This window comes from Cherax quadricarinatus, chromosome 71 (assembly GCF_038502225.1).
Source record: "Cherax quadricarinatus isolate ZL_2023a chromosome 71, ASM3850222v1, whole genome shotgun sequence".
Classification (NCBI taxonomy): Eukaryota; Metazoa; Arthropoda; class Malacostraca; order Decapoda; family Parastacidae; genus Cherax; species Cherax quadricarinatus.
Window position 1 is genome coordinate 11,574,875 of NC_091362.1, and position 18,415 is coordinate 11,593,289.

Genomic DNA, 18,415 nt, shown 5'->3' on the forward strand with positions numbered 1-18,415 from the left:
TAACCTCTGCGATTGCCAAAACCACCATCTTATTGGCTAGAACCTGGTCACTAGTTGAACGACGGGGCCCCATCATCAACTCTTAGCAACCTGGTTCGCTGGTTGGGGGGGAGAGCCTGTAAATGAGGGTGTGTACATGCGCCGAATAAAGGTTACGTACTCTTTGCATGCCACACCCCCACCCCGAGAAGGCTCAGGATTAGGCTGCCACCTCCCAGTGGTAACCGTGCCGCCATGGCACAAAATAATGGGATCGCCTTTCCTCTCCACCATCCAACTCTTAGAGCTCAGCTTTTCTCGTGACCAAAAGCCAAACCCTAAACTTAGAGTGAGACAGCAGTCAGACAGGCTAGCATAGGTCCAAGATACAGGCGGACGGTAGCCCACATCCCCTCACTAAAAAAAAACCCCCACCAGGGGATAAAAAAAAAGAGCGTGAAAAGGGGTTACCACAAATAATATAACATCCTAACCTAAATAAAAATATTAGACTCTAGATAAAGAGTCTGCCAACATATTTTCTTTGCCGGCAATATATTTAATGGAAATATTATAGGGCTGCAGCCTTAACGTCCAGCGCATAAGCCTTGTGTTGTGGTTCTTCATGGCTTGGAGATATACTAAAGGATTGTGATCACTGTAGACTGTGACCACCTGCGATGTCTGGCCCACATAAACATCGAAATGCTCCAAAGCCAGTACCAGCACGAGGGCTTCTTTTTCAATGGTAGAGTAAGCCCTCTGATGTGGTTGGAACTTGGCTGAAAGGTATGCTACAGGCTGCAACTCCTTGTTCCCGATTTGTAATAGTACTGCCCCAACCCCAGACTCTCAAGCATCAACCTGTAATGAAAAAGGTTTGGAGAAGTCTGGAGACAAGAGAATGGGTGCAGTACACAATAATCTTTTTGCTTTATTAAAAGCAGTGTTATAGTCTGTGGTCCAATTAAAGGGAACTTTGTGACTGGTAAGAGGGGTAAGAGGGGCTACAATATCTGAGAAATTCTTACAGAATCTTCTGTAAAATCCTATCATGCCTAGGAAACGTTGAAGAGATTTCCTATCATGAGGAACTGGATAATCTTTAATAGCAAGAACTTTAGCAAGTTTAGGTGCAACTTTACCACTACCTACTTCATGGCCTAGAAAAGTGACAGTGGCCTGGCCAAAGGAAGATTTAGATAAATTAACTGTTAAATGGGAACTCTTAAAGGTCTCAAAAAGAGCCTTAAGTCTAAGTAGGTGTTGATCCCAAGTATCAGACACCACAACAATATCATCTAGGTATGCTGCTGTGCCTTCAAGTCCGTTAATAGCCTGATGGATAAGTTTCTGGAATGAAGAGGGGGAATTTTTCATTCCAAAGGGGGTAACTGTGTATTGATAATGACCTCCTGGAATTACGAAGGCAGAGATTTCCTTCGCCTTATCCGTCAAAGGTACCTGATAGTAGCCTTTAAGGAAATCTAACTTGGACACAAAAGTAGCCTTACCCACAAAGTCAATTACGTCATCCAGACGAGGAAGAGGGTAAGCATCTGTAATTGTGACGTCATTCACCTTACGGTAGTCTGTACACATACGAAAACCTCCATCAGCGTTCTTCACAAGGATGCACGGTGAAGCCCATGGACTAGATGACTCCTCCACTAAACCATGCTTTAACAAAAATTCTGCTTCCTGCTGAAGTAGCCTTTGCTTTTCAGGATTAGCTCTGTAGGGGGAGAGTTTAATTGGTTTAGAGTTTCCCACATCTACATCATGATAACCTAACGTACATTTTTTCGGCACATCCAAAAAAATATTAGGATATGACTGTAGAAGCTCCGTTAAATTTGTTGCTTGCGTTTCAGATAGTCCCTCCATTAAAGGGCTAGGATCCTTGAGGAGGACAGAATTTGAAAGTTTAATATTAATTTCAGATGGATGGAAGGAGCGGAATTGTGCACTTCTGTCATACCTCTGTTTCATCTTACTTTGAGCTGTCTTTAGGTTAGCCTTGGCTAACTGACGTGCCACCTGCAACCTTGAAGACGGGTTGTAGAGCGTTGAGCTAACGTCTTCTCCCATCCATCCTTCTTTGAGCACCCGAAGAGGACCTCGTACATTGTGCCCAAAGATCAGCTCAAACGGACTATACCCTGTAGACTCTTGCACCGTCTCTCGTACTGAGAACAGCAGCAAGGGTAGTGATTCATCCCAGTCTGTAGGAAAGTGCATGCAAAAAGTTCTCATCATAGTTTTTAACGTCTGATGGAATTTTTCCAAGGCGCCTTGGGACTGAGGATGATAGGCATTGGATAAGTTGTGGATTATCCCTAGCCTAGTTAATGCTTCCCTAAATGCTTTGGCAGTGAAGTTAGTACCTTGATCACTTTGAATAGTTTTAGGAATGCCAAAACAAGAAATGAATTTTGTTAAAGCTTTGAGAATAGCTTTAGTATTAATACTATGCATGGGAATTGCTTCAGGGTATCTGGTTACTTTATCCATAATCGTAAATAAATATTGATTTCCAGACTTTGACCTAGGTAGTGGACCTACACAATCTATAATTAAATCTGCAAAAGGTTCTCCATCAGCAGGTATAGGTTGGAGAGGTGCAGGTTTAATGGAATGTCCAGGTTTCCCTACTTGCTGACATTCTCCGCAACACCTAATATGATTCTTCACATCTTTCTTTAATTTTGGCCAATAAAATTCTTTTGTGATTCTATACAAGGTTTTTGTAATTCCTAAGTGACCTACTAATGATGTATTATGAGCTATGTTTAATATTTGAGGTCTATACTTTGTTGGAACCACTAACCTGTTAAACAATTGCCGGCCCTCTATCTCCTTACCAGTCTCAGTGCAGATCAAATATAATTGTTTTTAACTTCATACTTGACCGGATGACCCAAAGAGGATTTACCCATGGCTGCCTGAAAAGTGAATTTTAAAGAAGGGTCCTTTTGTTGTTCCTCCCGGAAGGACAGTCCCTCGGGCATGGAAACAGAGACATCTGGCAATCCTGCAACCTGGGAATAGGAAGGCTTGATTGGGGTCTGTTCACTTGATTTACGAGGCTCCGGCCGGTGTGCCTCATAAAACAACGGGGCTATTCCGAGATCGGAGTCGTCCAAGGATAGGTCAACATTCTCTCCAAACAACCCTTGGGATGTTGCCCGAATTATGGCCAACACCGGAGAAGAATTACTCGTTATAGGTTCAGGACACACACTAACAGTAGTAATGTTATTACCCAGTAATAACATGGCATCTTTCATGGGGAATCCTTTTGAGACACCTACAGTCAAGTACCCAGTGTAATATTTGCACTGTATATAAATTTTATGCAAAGGGACAGAATATATAGCTCCTCCAAATGCTTCCAATAAAACAGAGGAATTCAAGGAAGTGTTCTCTGAAAGGGGTAATATACCTTCTCTTATAAGTGAGCAATATGCTCCAGTGTCTCTAAAAGGTTTTTACTTCAGTTGTTTCTGAGTTTTCCTGAAGGGAAATAAGACTCTTGCAATAATAAGGGGCCATACCTTTTTCTACTTCTCTAGGGGACATGTTACTAGGGATATTAGAGATTTTCCCAATGGGTTGGGGTTTGTGGGGGCAGTTGGGTTGGATATGACCTACTTTGTTACAAAGGAAGCAGATGACAGGCTTGCCCTTTACTCCCTGCTGACGTTGCAAATGGTGTCGTTCTGGCTGGTGTGTCTCTGGATACTGTTGTCGAGATGCACCATGAGTAGTTTGCCTCTCCGCAGGTGGACCATAAGTTGAGAAGCGTGGCTCACCAGGTGACTTAGTTGGCTGACGTAGACGTTCTCCCTCCGGCTGGCACTTCATTCTCCAAAGTTGACGATCTCTGCTCATGCCATGCTGTTGAAAAGAGAGACGGGACCGCTCGGACAAGGAGCGGTTAGTTTCGAAGGTATCAGCCAACCTGGCTGCCTCCAATGCAGTGGTTAAGTCACGATCCTGCAGAAAGACTCGAACCTCTGGTTCCACAGACTCCAGCAGGTTATCAATTAGAATAAGCTGTACCAGCTCCTCAAAGGTAGAGACACCACTTGCTTTATACCAGCCGGTAAAAGCTTTGGTTTGCTGTCTCACAAAGTCCACTAGGGATTGACCAAGCTGTCGTCTGCCCAGCTTAAAAATCTTTTTGTATTTGGCTGGGATACATGTATATGCTCCCAACACTGTGGTCTTCACTACTTGATAATCAGAAAATTCAGCGTCATTTAATACTGACGTAAATTCCTGTGCCTTACCCAATAATGCTGTATGAACCAACGATGCCCAATGCTGTTCCGGCCACCTCAGGGCTCGAGCCTGATCTCCGAAGCTTTCGAAAAATTGTTCTGGTTCGGCCTCATTGAAGCGGGGAACAAGCTGTACTGCTTTTTATAAACTAAAATCATTTACTGAATGCGAAAACTGCCTCCTTTCTCTTTCCCTATCAAATTCTTCCCTTGCGAATGCTCTCTGTTCCCTAGTTTGCTCAAGATTGATTTTTGCCAGCTCAGGTGCCAACGACGCTGATTCACCTTGAGACAACCCAGCTGCACTATACTGACCATTTTGCTCCGTAGGTGTATCATCATCCTCCTGCGAGAACATAGTTTTTGCCCTAGCTCCCGTAGAGGGAGGAGTCTGATGTGCCATCTCTTCTTCTACAAGTTTGTCAGCAATCAGTGAACGCAGTTGCGCAGCTGTGAGAGTGCGTTTGTATTTAATGCCAATGGAACGAGCAATTTGCCAACAACGCTGTAGGGACAATTTAGGTAGGTTATGCAAAGTATATGCCGACACCAGACGTCTGACTCGTCTAGGTGGCATAAGTTATTCGCTATGCACAGTACGATTGCAGAATACCCCAACGTAACACGTTAATTTGCAGAACACGCTTAGCTATGCACAGTACGATTGCAGAATACGCATACAAGCAAAGCTGACTGCAAATTCTCCACACTGAACAGGCTAGTAACAACTGACACGCAAAATTTGTAAAGCAATGCCAGACAGCTACACTGTTCTAGAAGATTGACCGTAGCGAAGCGAGCACACCGAACAAGCTAGTAGTGAGCTGTTGAACGATCACACAATACCAAGGCTGACCATAAAGCAACTGACACGCAAAATTTGTAAAGCGTAGGCAAAGCTAATGCAATGCCAGACAGCAAGCTGCACAATGTTCCTGCTACGAGCTTCACCCTAAGCTCAACCGTTTCTCTAAGTCCAGCTCCAGCTCTCGGACAGGCTACCCATATTACAACCCAGGATTCCAAATGGCCTGTTATCCCGGGTGTAATGGGAGCAAAATAAACACAGCAGAAAAAGTTTAGACTTATATTATCCCTCACCAATTTAGAACAGCAATATGTACACTATGTACAGTGATAAGTATAGTGCACTCCACGGTAAGCAAGGCAGAAATAGAAGCCACAAGATAGCAGACCGTGCTTCAACCAGCTCTAGAATGGGAATGACAAGGGCAGACAGGAGAGTGGTACCCACATAACCTCTGCGATTGCCAAAACCACCATCTTATTGGCTAGAACCTGGTCACTAGTTGAACGACGGGGCCCCATCATCAACTCTTAGCAACCTGGTTCGCTGGTTGGGGGAGATAGCCTGTAAATGAGGGTGTGTACATGCGCCAAATAAAGGTTACGTACTCTTTGCATGCCACATATGCTCTCGTGAAGTTAGCGGTCTTGACAATGTTTGCATCGGCGATTTTGCCCACTTTGAGCCCTATTTTCGGCCAATTCCAGTGTACTAGTCGACAAAAATCATAAATATTTCGCTAGAACTCCACTTTTTTCTATTGATTGAGTACAAGAAACCACCCATTGGCCGATTTCATCTATCCAGTAAAGGAGTCGGAAATTAGCAATTTTGCCAACTTCACACAAATTTCAAAAGATGCCAATTTCCAAATAGGGTGAAGAAAAAGCAAGATAGACATTCCTGGCACTAAAATAACATTTCCTCTGTTCATTAGTCACGTCCCCAGGCCCTCTTACATTTCTTTTGCTTTCCACTTTGAATTTTTATTCTCAGAAAAAATAGAAGATTTACTGTTATGCAGACTACTGCATTAGTGTAGAAATGGTATAAATAATATCAGCACACTTGTGAAAGAATATTAGACTTGCCAGTTGACATGTATTGGACGCATGGCGTGATTTGTTTACTTTTGAACTTTGGCAAAAATCAAACATTTCTGCTACTTTGAGCTCAATTTCAAGGTACTTCTCATTGTGAAACCAGTGAAAATCATCTCAATTTCTGTAATATGTCTTCCATTCTATAAAATGAAACCAGGAAAACTAGAATACAACCATAAAACCATAGGAAAATACAGTGCAAAGTTGTTTTAAACCAAAAACACTGTCAAAGTTTTTTTTCTCATTATGCACTGTTTGCTGCAGGATTTTTTTTTATGCTGTGCACACTGACCACATAGACCCATTCTTTCATATGTAGGCCTACCAGCTTTCTCGCTAGATTTGAAGGCGCTAGAATTTGAGTACTAGTACGTCAATAACCCTGGTGTGTAAGCCATACTAGTACCTCGGAAACCCTGAAAGGGTTAAAAAAAAAAATTTTTGCATGAAATATACATTTACCTACACAGAAAACAATGAGACGTGAATAAAATAATATGACACTTAACTTTAATAAAGACTCTTCTTAGTGTGTTGAAGATGAGAGGAGGGGAGAGGATGGAGAAATTACTGTTTGGAAGGGGAATCTCCTTCCATAAAGACTTTAGGTACTTTACCTGTGTTTGTTTTTTAATGCCACTAGGACCAGCTTGAGTCACTGGACTGCTGTCGCTCAAAAAAGTGTTCCAGAGAGGTCTGTTTCTGGCATATGTTAGGAATTGTGGCAGCAACAGGGAAGGATGTGGGAAGACAGGACAAGATAGTCCTTCAAAATGACACTAATATCAACTCTGACTTATTTATCTAGAACAATTCATCTAATATGACATAAACAATATTAATAACATAGAAACATGATATATACTGTAGAATGAATAAAATATCATATGTCTTTCTCCCTAACTGTCAAGTGTTGTTGTGTTGTTCGTTGTTGGTGTATAAAGGCCACTGAAAGATAAGCCTTACGTAATGGTGGTAATGGCAGCAGCAGAGGCGGTGGTGTTAGTAACCCTATGTATCTCCAACAACATTGGAGGAGTTAGTTTCATGCTGTCCTTTTTCTATTGATTAATTGCTTTACTTACTTGCTACACTGTTAATGCTACACTTTATCGCTGGCTGGCGCTATAGCTTTTATTGACTCCTACTGCTTTAGTATTGTACATATTGCAGAATCACTGAAGAAGGCACATTCTCCCCTCTCTCTCGGCCCTTTACGAAAGGGCTGGCTGGCACTAGGAGCTTTCTTTGGGCCTATGGTGGCTTATTTAGCAGTTGCATGCACTAAAAAGAATGGAATAATACGAAATGTATCATATGAACGTGTGGGATTGTGCTCACTGGCTGATAAACTATGGCACAGTGTCGGGCCGCTGTTGCCATGTGGACGCATTCAGGATGAATGACTATTACTAAGCTCAAGTGACGATCACTGAGCCAATATTTTGATGAAAAAATGTTTCGATTTCTGAATACATGTATTATGATATCCAATGACTACGATGCTCAGGGGTCCAGTGTACTGTTCACATGTATGCTTCAATGTGAACACTTGATCTACACACCCCCTACCCATTCGAAAGCTGCCTTGTTCATCTGCAATCCTGCTCTCTATCTTACTTCTAATTCTTTCAATAATAACCCTACCATACACTTTACCTGGTATACTTAGTAAACTACTACTTTAACCAAACCGGCTGTATCACACCGAGGCAGGGTGGCCCAAAAGTTAAAATGAAAGTTTCTCCTTTTAAATTTAGTAATATATATGCTTGTACATGTATGTGTAGTGTGACCTAAGTGTAAGTAGAAGTAGCAAAATGTACCTGAAATCTTGCATATTTATGAGATGGAAAAAGACGCCAGCAATCCTATCATCATGTAAAACACTTACAGGCTTTCATTTTACACTACCTCGGCAGGATGGTACTACCTTCCTGGGCAGTTGCTGTCTACCAGCCTACTACCTAGGACTCGGTAAACTTGTTCCCCTATAATTTTTACAATCTCTTGTCTCCCCTCCCTCATATGAAGGAACTGTACATACTTTCTGCCCATCCCTAGGTACCTTGCCCTCTTTCATACATTTATTAAACAAAAATACCAACCACTCCCACACTATATCCCCTCCTGCTCTTAACCCTTAAATGGTCCAAACGTATACTATATACGTTCTCTCGCGTAGCACCCCAAACGTATATATGTTTTCTTTGTCATTCAACATTACCACGATAAGCCTGAGTCACCTACACATGAGAGAATGGGTGTGCTCACTCACTGTGCGCCATGTTAAAACAAGTGAGGATGCCTGAGTACCATATGCTCTTTTTTCCTATTAAAAAAAAAACAATTTTTTTTTCTCAAAAAAATTGGGGTACTATGCGAGAGAACGTACATATACGTTTGGACCGTTTCAGGGTTAACAGTTCTGTCATGATCCCATCAGTTCTAGCTGCTTTTCCCACTTTCATTCTATGTAATGCCTCGTGCACCTCCCCTACACCCACATCCTGCTCTTCTTCACTTCTAAAAGATGTTTTACCTCCCTGGCCAGTGCATGAAATTACTGCCTCCCTTTCTTCATCAACATTTAAAAGTTCCTCAAAATATTCCCACCATCTTTCAGGTACCTCCAGCTCCCCATCTACTAACACCCCTACTCTGTTTTTAACTGACACATTCATTGGTTCCCTAGGCCTTTTTTTTTTTTTTCAACAAGTCCGCCGTCTCCCACCGAGGCAGGGTGACCCAAAAAAACAGAAAATCCCCAAAAAGAAAATACTTTCATCATTCAACACTTTCACCTCACTCACACATAATCACTGTTTTTGCAGAGGTGCCCAGAATACAACAGTTTAGAAGTATATACGTATAAAAATACACAATACAGTGCACCTTCGAATTTAGTAGTTCCATTTCTGTATGCAAAACTATTTTTATTGATAAAATGTATTTTTTGTTACATTATTTCTTATGGGAAATATTAACAAAAAATACTTTTTATAAATAAAAATAGTTTTGCATACAGAAATGGAACTACTAAATTCGAGGGTCCACTGTATATCCCTCCAAACTGCCAATATCTCAAACCCCTCCTTTAGAGTGCAGGCATTGTACTTCCCATTTCCAAGACTCAAGTCCGGTTATATAAAATAACCAGTTTCCCTGAATCTCTTCACTAAATATTACCCTGCTCACACTCCAGCAGCTCGTCAGATCCCAAATACCATTCGTCTCCATGCACTCCTATCTAACTCGCTCACGCATACTTGCTGGAAGTCCAAACCCCTCGCCCACAACACCTCTCTTACCCCCTCCCTCCAACCTTTTTGAGGACGACCCCTACCCCGCCTTCCTTCCCCTACAGATTTATACGCTCTCCATGTCATTCTACTTTGATCCGTTCTCTCTAAATGACCAAACCACCTCAACAAACCCTCTTCAGCCCTCTGAGTAATACTTTTATTAACTCCACACCTCCTAATTTCCATACTCCGAATTTTCTGAATAATATTTACACCACACATTGCCCTTAGACAGGACATCTCCACTGCCTCCAACTGCCTCCTCGTTGCAGCTTTACAACCCAAGCTTCACACCCATATAAGAGTGTTGGTACTACTATACTTTCATGCATTCCCTTCTTTGCCTCCATAGATATCATTTTTTGCCTCCACATATACCTCAATGCACGACTCGCCTTTTTTCCTTCATCAATTCTATGATTAACCTCATTCTTCATAAATCCATCCGCTGACATGTCAACTCCCAAATATCTGAAAACATTCACTACTTCCATACTCCTCCTCCCCAATTTGATATCCAATTTTTCTTAATCTAAATCATTTGATACTCTCATCACCTTACTCTTTTCTATGTTCACTTTTAACTTTCTACCTTTACACACACTCCCAAATTCGTCCACTAACCTTTGCAGTTTTTCTTTAGACTCTCCCATAAGCACAGTATCATTAGCAAAAAGTAACTGTGTCACTTCCCATTTTGTATTTAATTCCCCATAATTTAATCCCACCCCTCTCCCGAACACCCTAGCATTTACTTCTTTTACAACCCCATCTATAAATACATTAAACAACCATGGTGACATTACACATCCCTGTCTAAGACCTGCTTTTACTGGGAAATAGTCTCCCTCTCTTCTACACACCCTAACCTGAACCTCACTATCCTCATAAAAACTCTTTACAGCATTTAGTAACTTACCACCTATTCCATATACTTGCAACATCTTCCACATTGCTTCCCTATCCACTCTATCATATGCCTTTCCTAAATCCATACATGCTTTCTTAACCTGTTTATTTCACTCCAAATTTTTTTCTTATTCTCAGCAAAATTTGTTGTCAGTGCCTCACCCACTGTCATTTGCTCTCCTTGTGCACACACCACTCTTCACCTTTCTTTTACCCTCCATATATTCCGCCCTTCTTATATCACTTCTGCTTTGTGAAAACCTCTCATAAGCGACCTTTTTCTCTTTTATTGCATCCTTTACCTCATTCCACCAATCACTCCTCATTCCTCCTGCACCCATCCTATAGCTATAAACTTCTGCCCTACATTCTAACACTGTCTTCAACCCCCCCCCCCAACCCACCCACCCATATTTGCACTAGCCCACCTCTCTGCCAATACGTAGTTGCTTATATCACAGACACGTGCTGTAAACGGACAGAATCACTGAGAATAAAATGGCTTGGCTGTTGAGCACATCAGGCGGAAAAAATGCCAAAAAGGTGGAAGAAGCACTGAACGTAATAAACAGTGGATATAATTGAAAACTGCCAAGTGCAAATTGCTGTGAAGCGGGGCCCTCCTGTATTACTAGATACTAAAAGAAGTGTTATGGTGAAATATAGAAAAATAGTTTATCAGATCTATATCCCTGGATCAAACCTGATTACTGTTTAATTTAGAAGGGCTGTTTATGGCTCTTACAGATTTAATGCCTTCCTAAAATAATAATAGTAATTATATTATTATTTTTCAAGGTGGCTAAATGACCGAATGGTGTAGTCATAGTTGAAAGTTGGGCTGCAAGAGTTGTCTTAAAATGTAGAGGTGTTATTGTAGGTATTGTTACCTAATGGTATTTATCATTGTAAAATCTTATTATGTCTTGGTTAGTAAATAGTAACTTGCTTGAGACTGACCTCTGCAGATTCATTATCCAGTCAATGTGCATTGTGTTTCCAGTTGTGAAAGAGAGACGCATGAGAACTGACAGTGATACCTCTGGTGAAATTGACGATCGTCCTGCCAGTGTACCTTCAGCTGAACGTCACCGGGATGACAGGGAAGACCGGATTGAACGTTCAGACCAGAGGGAATATCGGTATGATCGTTCTGAAAGAGTTGAGCGACCCGATAGAGGAGAGCGGACAGAGCGAATAGATCGCCCAGATAGGGTTGAGAAGCCAGAACGCCCAGAAAGGGTTGATTCACGAGGGCGCGAAGACTTTTATGACAGATCAGATAGAGATGGGTAAGTTTTTTTATTTACTTTTCCAACTATAAAGGTAAGGAACTTTTTTTGTTGTTGGAGTAGGTAGTAGTTTACTAGGAGCAATAAAAAACTTTGGTGAGTGAAGCTTTGGTTAGGGTATGCAGGAGAGAGGGAGATTTTCCAGTAAAAATAGGCTTTAGACTGGAATCTTATTCAACATAGATGGGATTGTAAAAGAAGTTAAGCCTGAGGTGTTGGAATGAGATGTGGGATTAAAAGGTAACAGATTCAGTACTAAATGGGAGGTGTCACAGCTGCCTTTTGCCAATGATGCTGTTTTTTAGGAAGATTCTGATTAAGTTGCTAAGGTTATTGAATGAATTTGGGAGGATATGTAAAAGAAGGAAATTATAAATGATCGTAGGGAAGAAAAAGATGAGTAAAAAATTAATTAGGCAATGAAAGACTGGATATCAGACTGGAGAGGTAGTATGGAGACAGTAAATATTTTCAGATAATTAGGAGTGTACTTGTTAGCAGATGGATCTGTGCACAATAGGTGAACCATGGAATAGACCAGAGGAAAGGTGTGCTGGGTGTTGAGGCATCTGGAGAGATAAAGAACTTGATCATTGGAGACAAGAAGGGGAATGTACCAGAATATAGTGGTGCCAGTACTGTTACATGAGTTTGAAGTCTAAGATATAAACATTGCATCGAGGAGGAGGCTGGAGGCAGTGGAGATAGCATGTTAGAAGCTTGGAGAGTAGAAGACAATGTGGGGATACCAAAAGTATTATTCAAAGGGTTGAGGAGAGGTTATGGTAGTGGTTTGTGCATCTAGAGGGGATGGAACAGAGTAGGATATGTATGAGGTTATAAAAGTATGAGCTTGAAGGAATGAGGGCTAGGGGTTGACCCAGGAAGGGTTGGAGGCAGGGATAAAGTTACTTTTGAGTTCTAAGAGCTTCACCTTCCATCAAGCTTCTATGTGTTCATTAGTGGAGACTAATGGCATTTATAACTCAACTGTGTTGTTGGAGTGTGAGCAAGATAACATACACACAGAGATTCGAAGAAACTGGTTAGCCTGACTTGAATGCAGTTCCCGCACTTGAAAGGTGTAAGTATGTTGCAGTTTGGAGGGTTATCTGAAATGTGATGGCAGCATACTTCTGTGAAAGTATTTTCTATTTTTTTGGGGCCACCCTACCTTGTTTACATATTTCTTAAGGTGTTTAAATTTAAGAACTATTTGGAATAACAGTGGGATATGAGGAATATAGAATGTGCTTATGTGCCTGAATGGTGAAAGATGTGTAAAGGTTGAGTGATTCTTATAGGTGTTAAGTTAATGTTAAGGGAGTTTTGAACCAAGTGAGAGAATAAGTGTTGTGGGAGATCTAAATGCCACAGTGGGAGACTTTTAGATTGCACAATAGGTAAATTTGGAATGCCTGGGGTAAATAATGGAGGGCCTGTACTTGAATTACATATAGACAGAAGTGTGGTTATAAATGATACTTGCACTAAAAGAGGAGGAGGATAAATAAGTATGCATGATATTGGGCACAGTGACAGTTGTTTACTGAACTGTGCATTAGTAGATAAATGATGAATGGGTTGACTTCTCATAGCTATAGCAAAAGGTAGATGAAGTATTGTACAAGGAGAATGGCATTAATAGTTACGAGGAAGCAAAAATGAAGGAATTAGAGGAGGCAAGGCAGATCTCTCTATGTAGTTCTCAGTGGGATGGAGTCAGCAAGACATTAAGTTGTGGCAAGTGTTCTACAGGGAAGCATGCTTGGGCCATTGTTATGGAATGTCTACTTCAGTGACCTTCATCTCATCCCAGAATCCCATGCATATGCAGACAACTGTACTCTGACATTTACTTATCCAAGAGAGGAAATGCCAGCCACTCAAGCTACATCAATCACCAGCTAAGAGCTATATCAGCCTGAGGAAACTGATGGCAAGTAACATTTGCTCCTGAGAAAACACAAATGATGATGGTCCCTAGGCACCAGGATGGTAATGCTGGAGCAGTAGTAAGTATGAATGGGAGAGCATTGGTACCTGGGGATGAAGTTGATATCCTTGGGGTGAAATTTGACTTCAGATTGACCATGCTGTAAATCTTGCAAACAAGGCAGCCAGGAAGCTTTCAGCACTTAGACATAACTCGCATCTGCTTGACAGTAGAGGTTGCAGATTCTGTACGAGGTACAAGTACGCTCACACCTTGAGTATGCTTCACTTTCCTGGGTTGCTTGCTCCCCATCTCATCTGTGACTGCTTGACGGAGTAGAGAACAGAGCAAGATGGCTTATCTGTTGCCTGGACCCAGTCTAGATAGATCTGTCATTTCAACAGAGCCCTCAACACCAGAGAGAGGTGGGAGGCCTCACTGTCATATTAAGGCCAACACTGTCAAAGTACCACACTTGGCTCCACTCCAAGGACAGTGAGAAGTGAGCTTCTATACAACGAGACTGGCATCAAACAGCAACTTCACTTTGACTACCCTTCTCTAGAACATTACTTTATCTGAGATCATTTATTCCCAGGATGACTCAAGTCTGGAACATGTTTATATAGCATAATGATATCAGTGAGATAAAATCAGTTGATTAAATGAAAATGCTGGCACACAGATGGCTCTAACTTCATCCTGTTCCCTACTTGTATGTTTAATAACAAAAAGGATTTCAAATGAGCTGATGTAGGTAACAGCTCTTAACTCGTAAATAGTTAGGAACCCTTATCCTAACCTTGTTATACCCTGTGGTAAAAAAAAAAAAGTAAGCAACTATTGAGGCAAAGGTGGACCAGAGAAACGGTATGGGATAGATTTAAGAATTCACTGCTAGTGTGTTCAGAATTTTATGGGTTTAGGAGGATGGGTGCAGATGGATAAAGGAAGGATTGGTGGAATGATGAGTTGAAGAGGGTGATCAGGGAGAAAAGCTAGTATGCAAGAAGTTTTCACAGTATAGGAATAATATGTGGAAAGCAGAGTTTAGTATATACTATTAAGAAAAAAGTTAAAACACTGGTGAGTGCAAAAAGAGAGCCAGTGACAAAATGGGTGAGTCTTCGTAGCAAATTTTGCTAAGCGAGATTAATAAGTTAAGAGAGAAAGTGGAGGGTCTAGAATGATACTATTTTGAGGAATTGTTAAAAGTTATTGATGAAAGGGATGTAGTGATGTCATGCATTAGGCAAGGAGAATTTACTTACTATAGGAGTAAGGATGAGCTAGAAGTAGACATGGAGAAAGTATGCAAAGCAGTGGGTAGAATGAAAGGGACCAGGTAGAGCAGCTGGTACGTATGGATTTGGTGGGGATTTGGTTTTGGAGTGGATGGTGTATTTATTCCATGTATGGATGAAAGAAGGGAAGATACCTAACGATTGGCAGAGTATGTATGCTTACTTTGTATATGACAAAAAAGGAAGAAGATAGAATGTTAGTCCTATGGAGAATGAAGTCTGTTGAGTATACTTTGTAATTATTTAGAGTTTGAGCTAAGTGGAAAATAGGTTTTGGGAAGTACAAAGAGAATTTAGGAGGGGTAAGTGATGTAGACTAGGTATTTATATTAATATGAGTGAATACGTACTACATAGATAAGGGTAAGAAAGTGTTTGTTATATTTATAGAGAAAAGATACCTGGTAGGGTGTATAGGGAAGCAATGTGGCAGATTTTGCGAATGTATGGAATAGGTAGTCGTTACTAAAAGCAGTAGAGTAGCTTGGTCATCAACATTTGTCCAGCTCAGATAGACAGCCACATAAGAGTAGCAACCAGTTCCACAGCTACCATCATTGATCTGGTTAAGCTGAAACCAGCTAGCTTGTGCTGGTGTGTATAGGATGCCTTACTTGGAATGAGGTTTAAATAGGGGAAACAGAAGCATTGACCACCACATGGTGAACTCGGATATTCCTGCAACCATTATATGAACACCGTTTGTCAAACACACAGTCACACCATTTGGTTGGGGGAAGGGGCAGAAATAAGCTTCTAAGAGTGATTTACTTGGATGTCAGTGCCTAGAAGCCTCGATGATGTAGGTTTCAAACACGGCCATAAAACTCTGTATGCCTGTTGGCTCACATACAGCAGGTCTCTCAAATCCAACTCTTATCACTCATGCACTACACAGCCTTGCTAGTCTCTAATGAGTGGTGATCTTCCCCCTCACCCCCAATGACCTTGTCTTTCTGGGTCACACCTGACTTTTCACTATATACTACTGTGATTTTACCAGTCCGCATTAGGACTGAAAAAGCCACCGGTGGTGAAGTGTCTCCCTTAATAAATTTCTTATCGTTGTAATTTTGTTTTAATTCACTAATATGTTGCAGGAGGTATCGGGGGCGTGGATCACAAGGAAACTATAGGGAAAGAGATCGCGATCGTGAGAGTTGGGCACGCACTACATACCATGAGAAGTTTGAAGAGCGTGCATCCCATGATCAGAGAGATTTTGACTATGAAAGACGGTAAGTTGTTGGTCCCTTGAATCATGTGTGTTATAAAATTTATTTTAAGTATGTAAATTACATTGTTTTCTTTAACTTATTAATGTACAGTGGACCCTCGGTTATCGGCTGTAAACCATTCTAGTAGGTTGGCCTAAAACCGAAAAGGCTGAAAACTGCAGTAATATTTCCCGTAAGAATTAATGTAAATCCAATTAATCCGTTTCAGACATCCAAAAATATTAGCAAAAAATACATTTTTTAACCCTTTCAGGGTTTCGGCCGTACTAGTACGGCTTACGCACTAGGGTTTTCGACGTACTAGTATGCCTAAATTCTAGCACCCTCAAATCTAGTGAGAAAAGCTGGTAGGCCTACATATGAAAAAATGGGTCTATGTGGTCAGTGTGTGCAGTATAAAAAAAAATCCTGCAGCACACAGTGCATAATGAAAAAGAAAAAACTTTGACTGTGTTTTTGGATTAAAACAGCGACTTTGCACTGTATTTTCGTATGGTATTTATTCTTGTATTCTAGTTTTCCTGGTCTCATTTTATAGAATGGAAGACATATTACAGAAATTGAAATGATTTTGACTGGTTTTATAAAGAAAACTACCTTGAAATTGAGCTCAAAGTAGCAGAAATGTTCGATTTTTACCAAAGTTCAAAAGTAAACAAATCATGCTATGCGTCCAATACACGTCAACTGGTGAGTCTAATATTCTTTCACAAGTGTGCTGATAAATCCATTTGTTCTCTAGGCTTCCTTAACTTGTTAATCTCACTCCAAAACTTTTTCTTACTTTCAACAAAATTTGTTGATAACATCTCACCCACTCTCTCATTTGCTCTCTTTTTACATTTTCACCACTCTCTTAACCTCTCTTTTTCTCCATACACTCTTCCCTCCTTGCATCACTTATACTTTGTAAAAACTTCTCATATGCTAACTTTTTCTCCCTTACTACTCTCTTTACAGAGAACAAATGGATTTATCAGTTAAAAATAGGAGAGGAGAGTTATTAAATGGAGAGTTGGAGATATTGGGAAGATGGAGGGAATATTTTGAGGAATTGTTAAAAGTTGATGAAGATAGGGAAGCTGTGATTTCGTGTATAGGGCAAGGAGGAATAACATCTTGTAGGAGTGAGGAAAAGCCAGTTGTGAGTGTGGGAGAAGTTCGTGAGGCAGTAGGTAAAATGAAAGGGGGTAAGGCGGCCGGGATTGATGGGATAAAGATAGAAATGTTAAAAGCAGGTGGGGATATAGATTTGGAGTGGTTGGTGCAATTATTTAATAAATGTATGGAAGAGGGTAAGGTACCTAGGGATTGGCAGAGAGCATACATAGTTCCTTTGTATAAAGGCAAAGGGGACAAAAGAGAGTGCAAAAATTATAGGGGGATAAGTCTGTTTAGTATACCTGGTAAAGTGTATGATAGTTATTATTGAAAGAATTAAGAGTAAGACGGAGAATAGGATAGCAGATGAACAAGGAGGCTTTAGGAAAGGTAGGGGGTGTGTGGACCAGGTGTTTACAGTGAAATATATAAGTGAACAGTATTTAGATAAGGCTAAAGAGGTCTTTGTGTCATTTATGGATTTGGAAAAGGCATATGACAGGGTGGATAGGGGGGCAATGTGGCAAATGTTGCAGGTGTATGGTGTAGGAGGTAGGTTACTGAAAGCAGTGAAGAGTTTTTACGAGGATAGTGAGGCTCAAGTTAGAGTATGTAGGAAAGAGGGAAATTATTTCCCAGTAAAAGTAGGCCTTAGACAAGGAAGTGTGATGTCACTGTGGTTGTTTAATATATTTATAGATGGGGTTGTAAGAGAAGTAAATGCGAGGGTCTTGGCAAGAGGCGTGGAGTTAAAAGATAAAGAATCACACACAAAGTGGGAGTTGTCACAGTTGCTCTTTGCTGATGACACTGTGCTCTTGGGAGATTCTGAAGAGAAGTTGCAGAGATTGGTGGATGAATTTGGTAGGGTGTGCAAAAGAAGAAAATTAAAAGTGAATACAGGAAAGAGTAAGGTTATGAGGATAAAAAGATTAGGTGATGAAAGATTGGATATCAGATTGGAGGGAGAGAGTATGGAGGAGGTGAATGTATTCAGATATTTGGGAGTGGACGTGTCAGCGGATGGGTCTATGAAAGATGAGGTGAATCATAGAATTGATGAGGGGAAAAGGGTGAGTGGTGCACTTAGGAGTCTGTGGAGACCAAGAACTTTGTCCCTGGAGGCAAAGAGGGGAATGTATGAGAGTATAGTT

The 18,415-nt window shown here is 40.9% G+C and overlaps 1 protein-coding gene across 3 annotated transcripts in view; it reads left to right on the forward strand.

Moving 5' to 3' along the window:
- Positions 1-18,415, forward strand: part of LOC128700294 (protein PRRC2C-like) — a 334,215-nt gene that overhangs the window by 117,952 nt on the left and 197,848 nt on the right. For all 3 annotated transcript variants that reach the window (XM_070100021.1, XM_070100022.1, XM_070100023.1), the window contains exons 10-11: positions 11,394-11,682; positions 16,023-16,160. In XM_070100021.1, the coding sequence (XP_069956122.1) occupies positions 11,394-11,682; positions 16,023-16,160 (427 nt within the window). The remainder of the gene's footprint in view (positions 1-11,393; positions 11,683-16,022; positions 16,161-18,415) is intronic.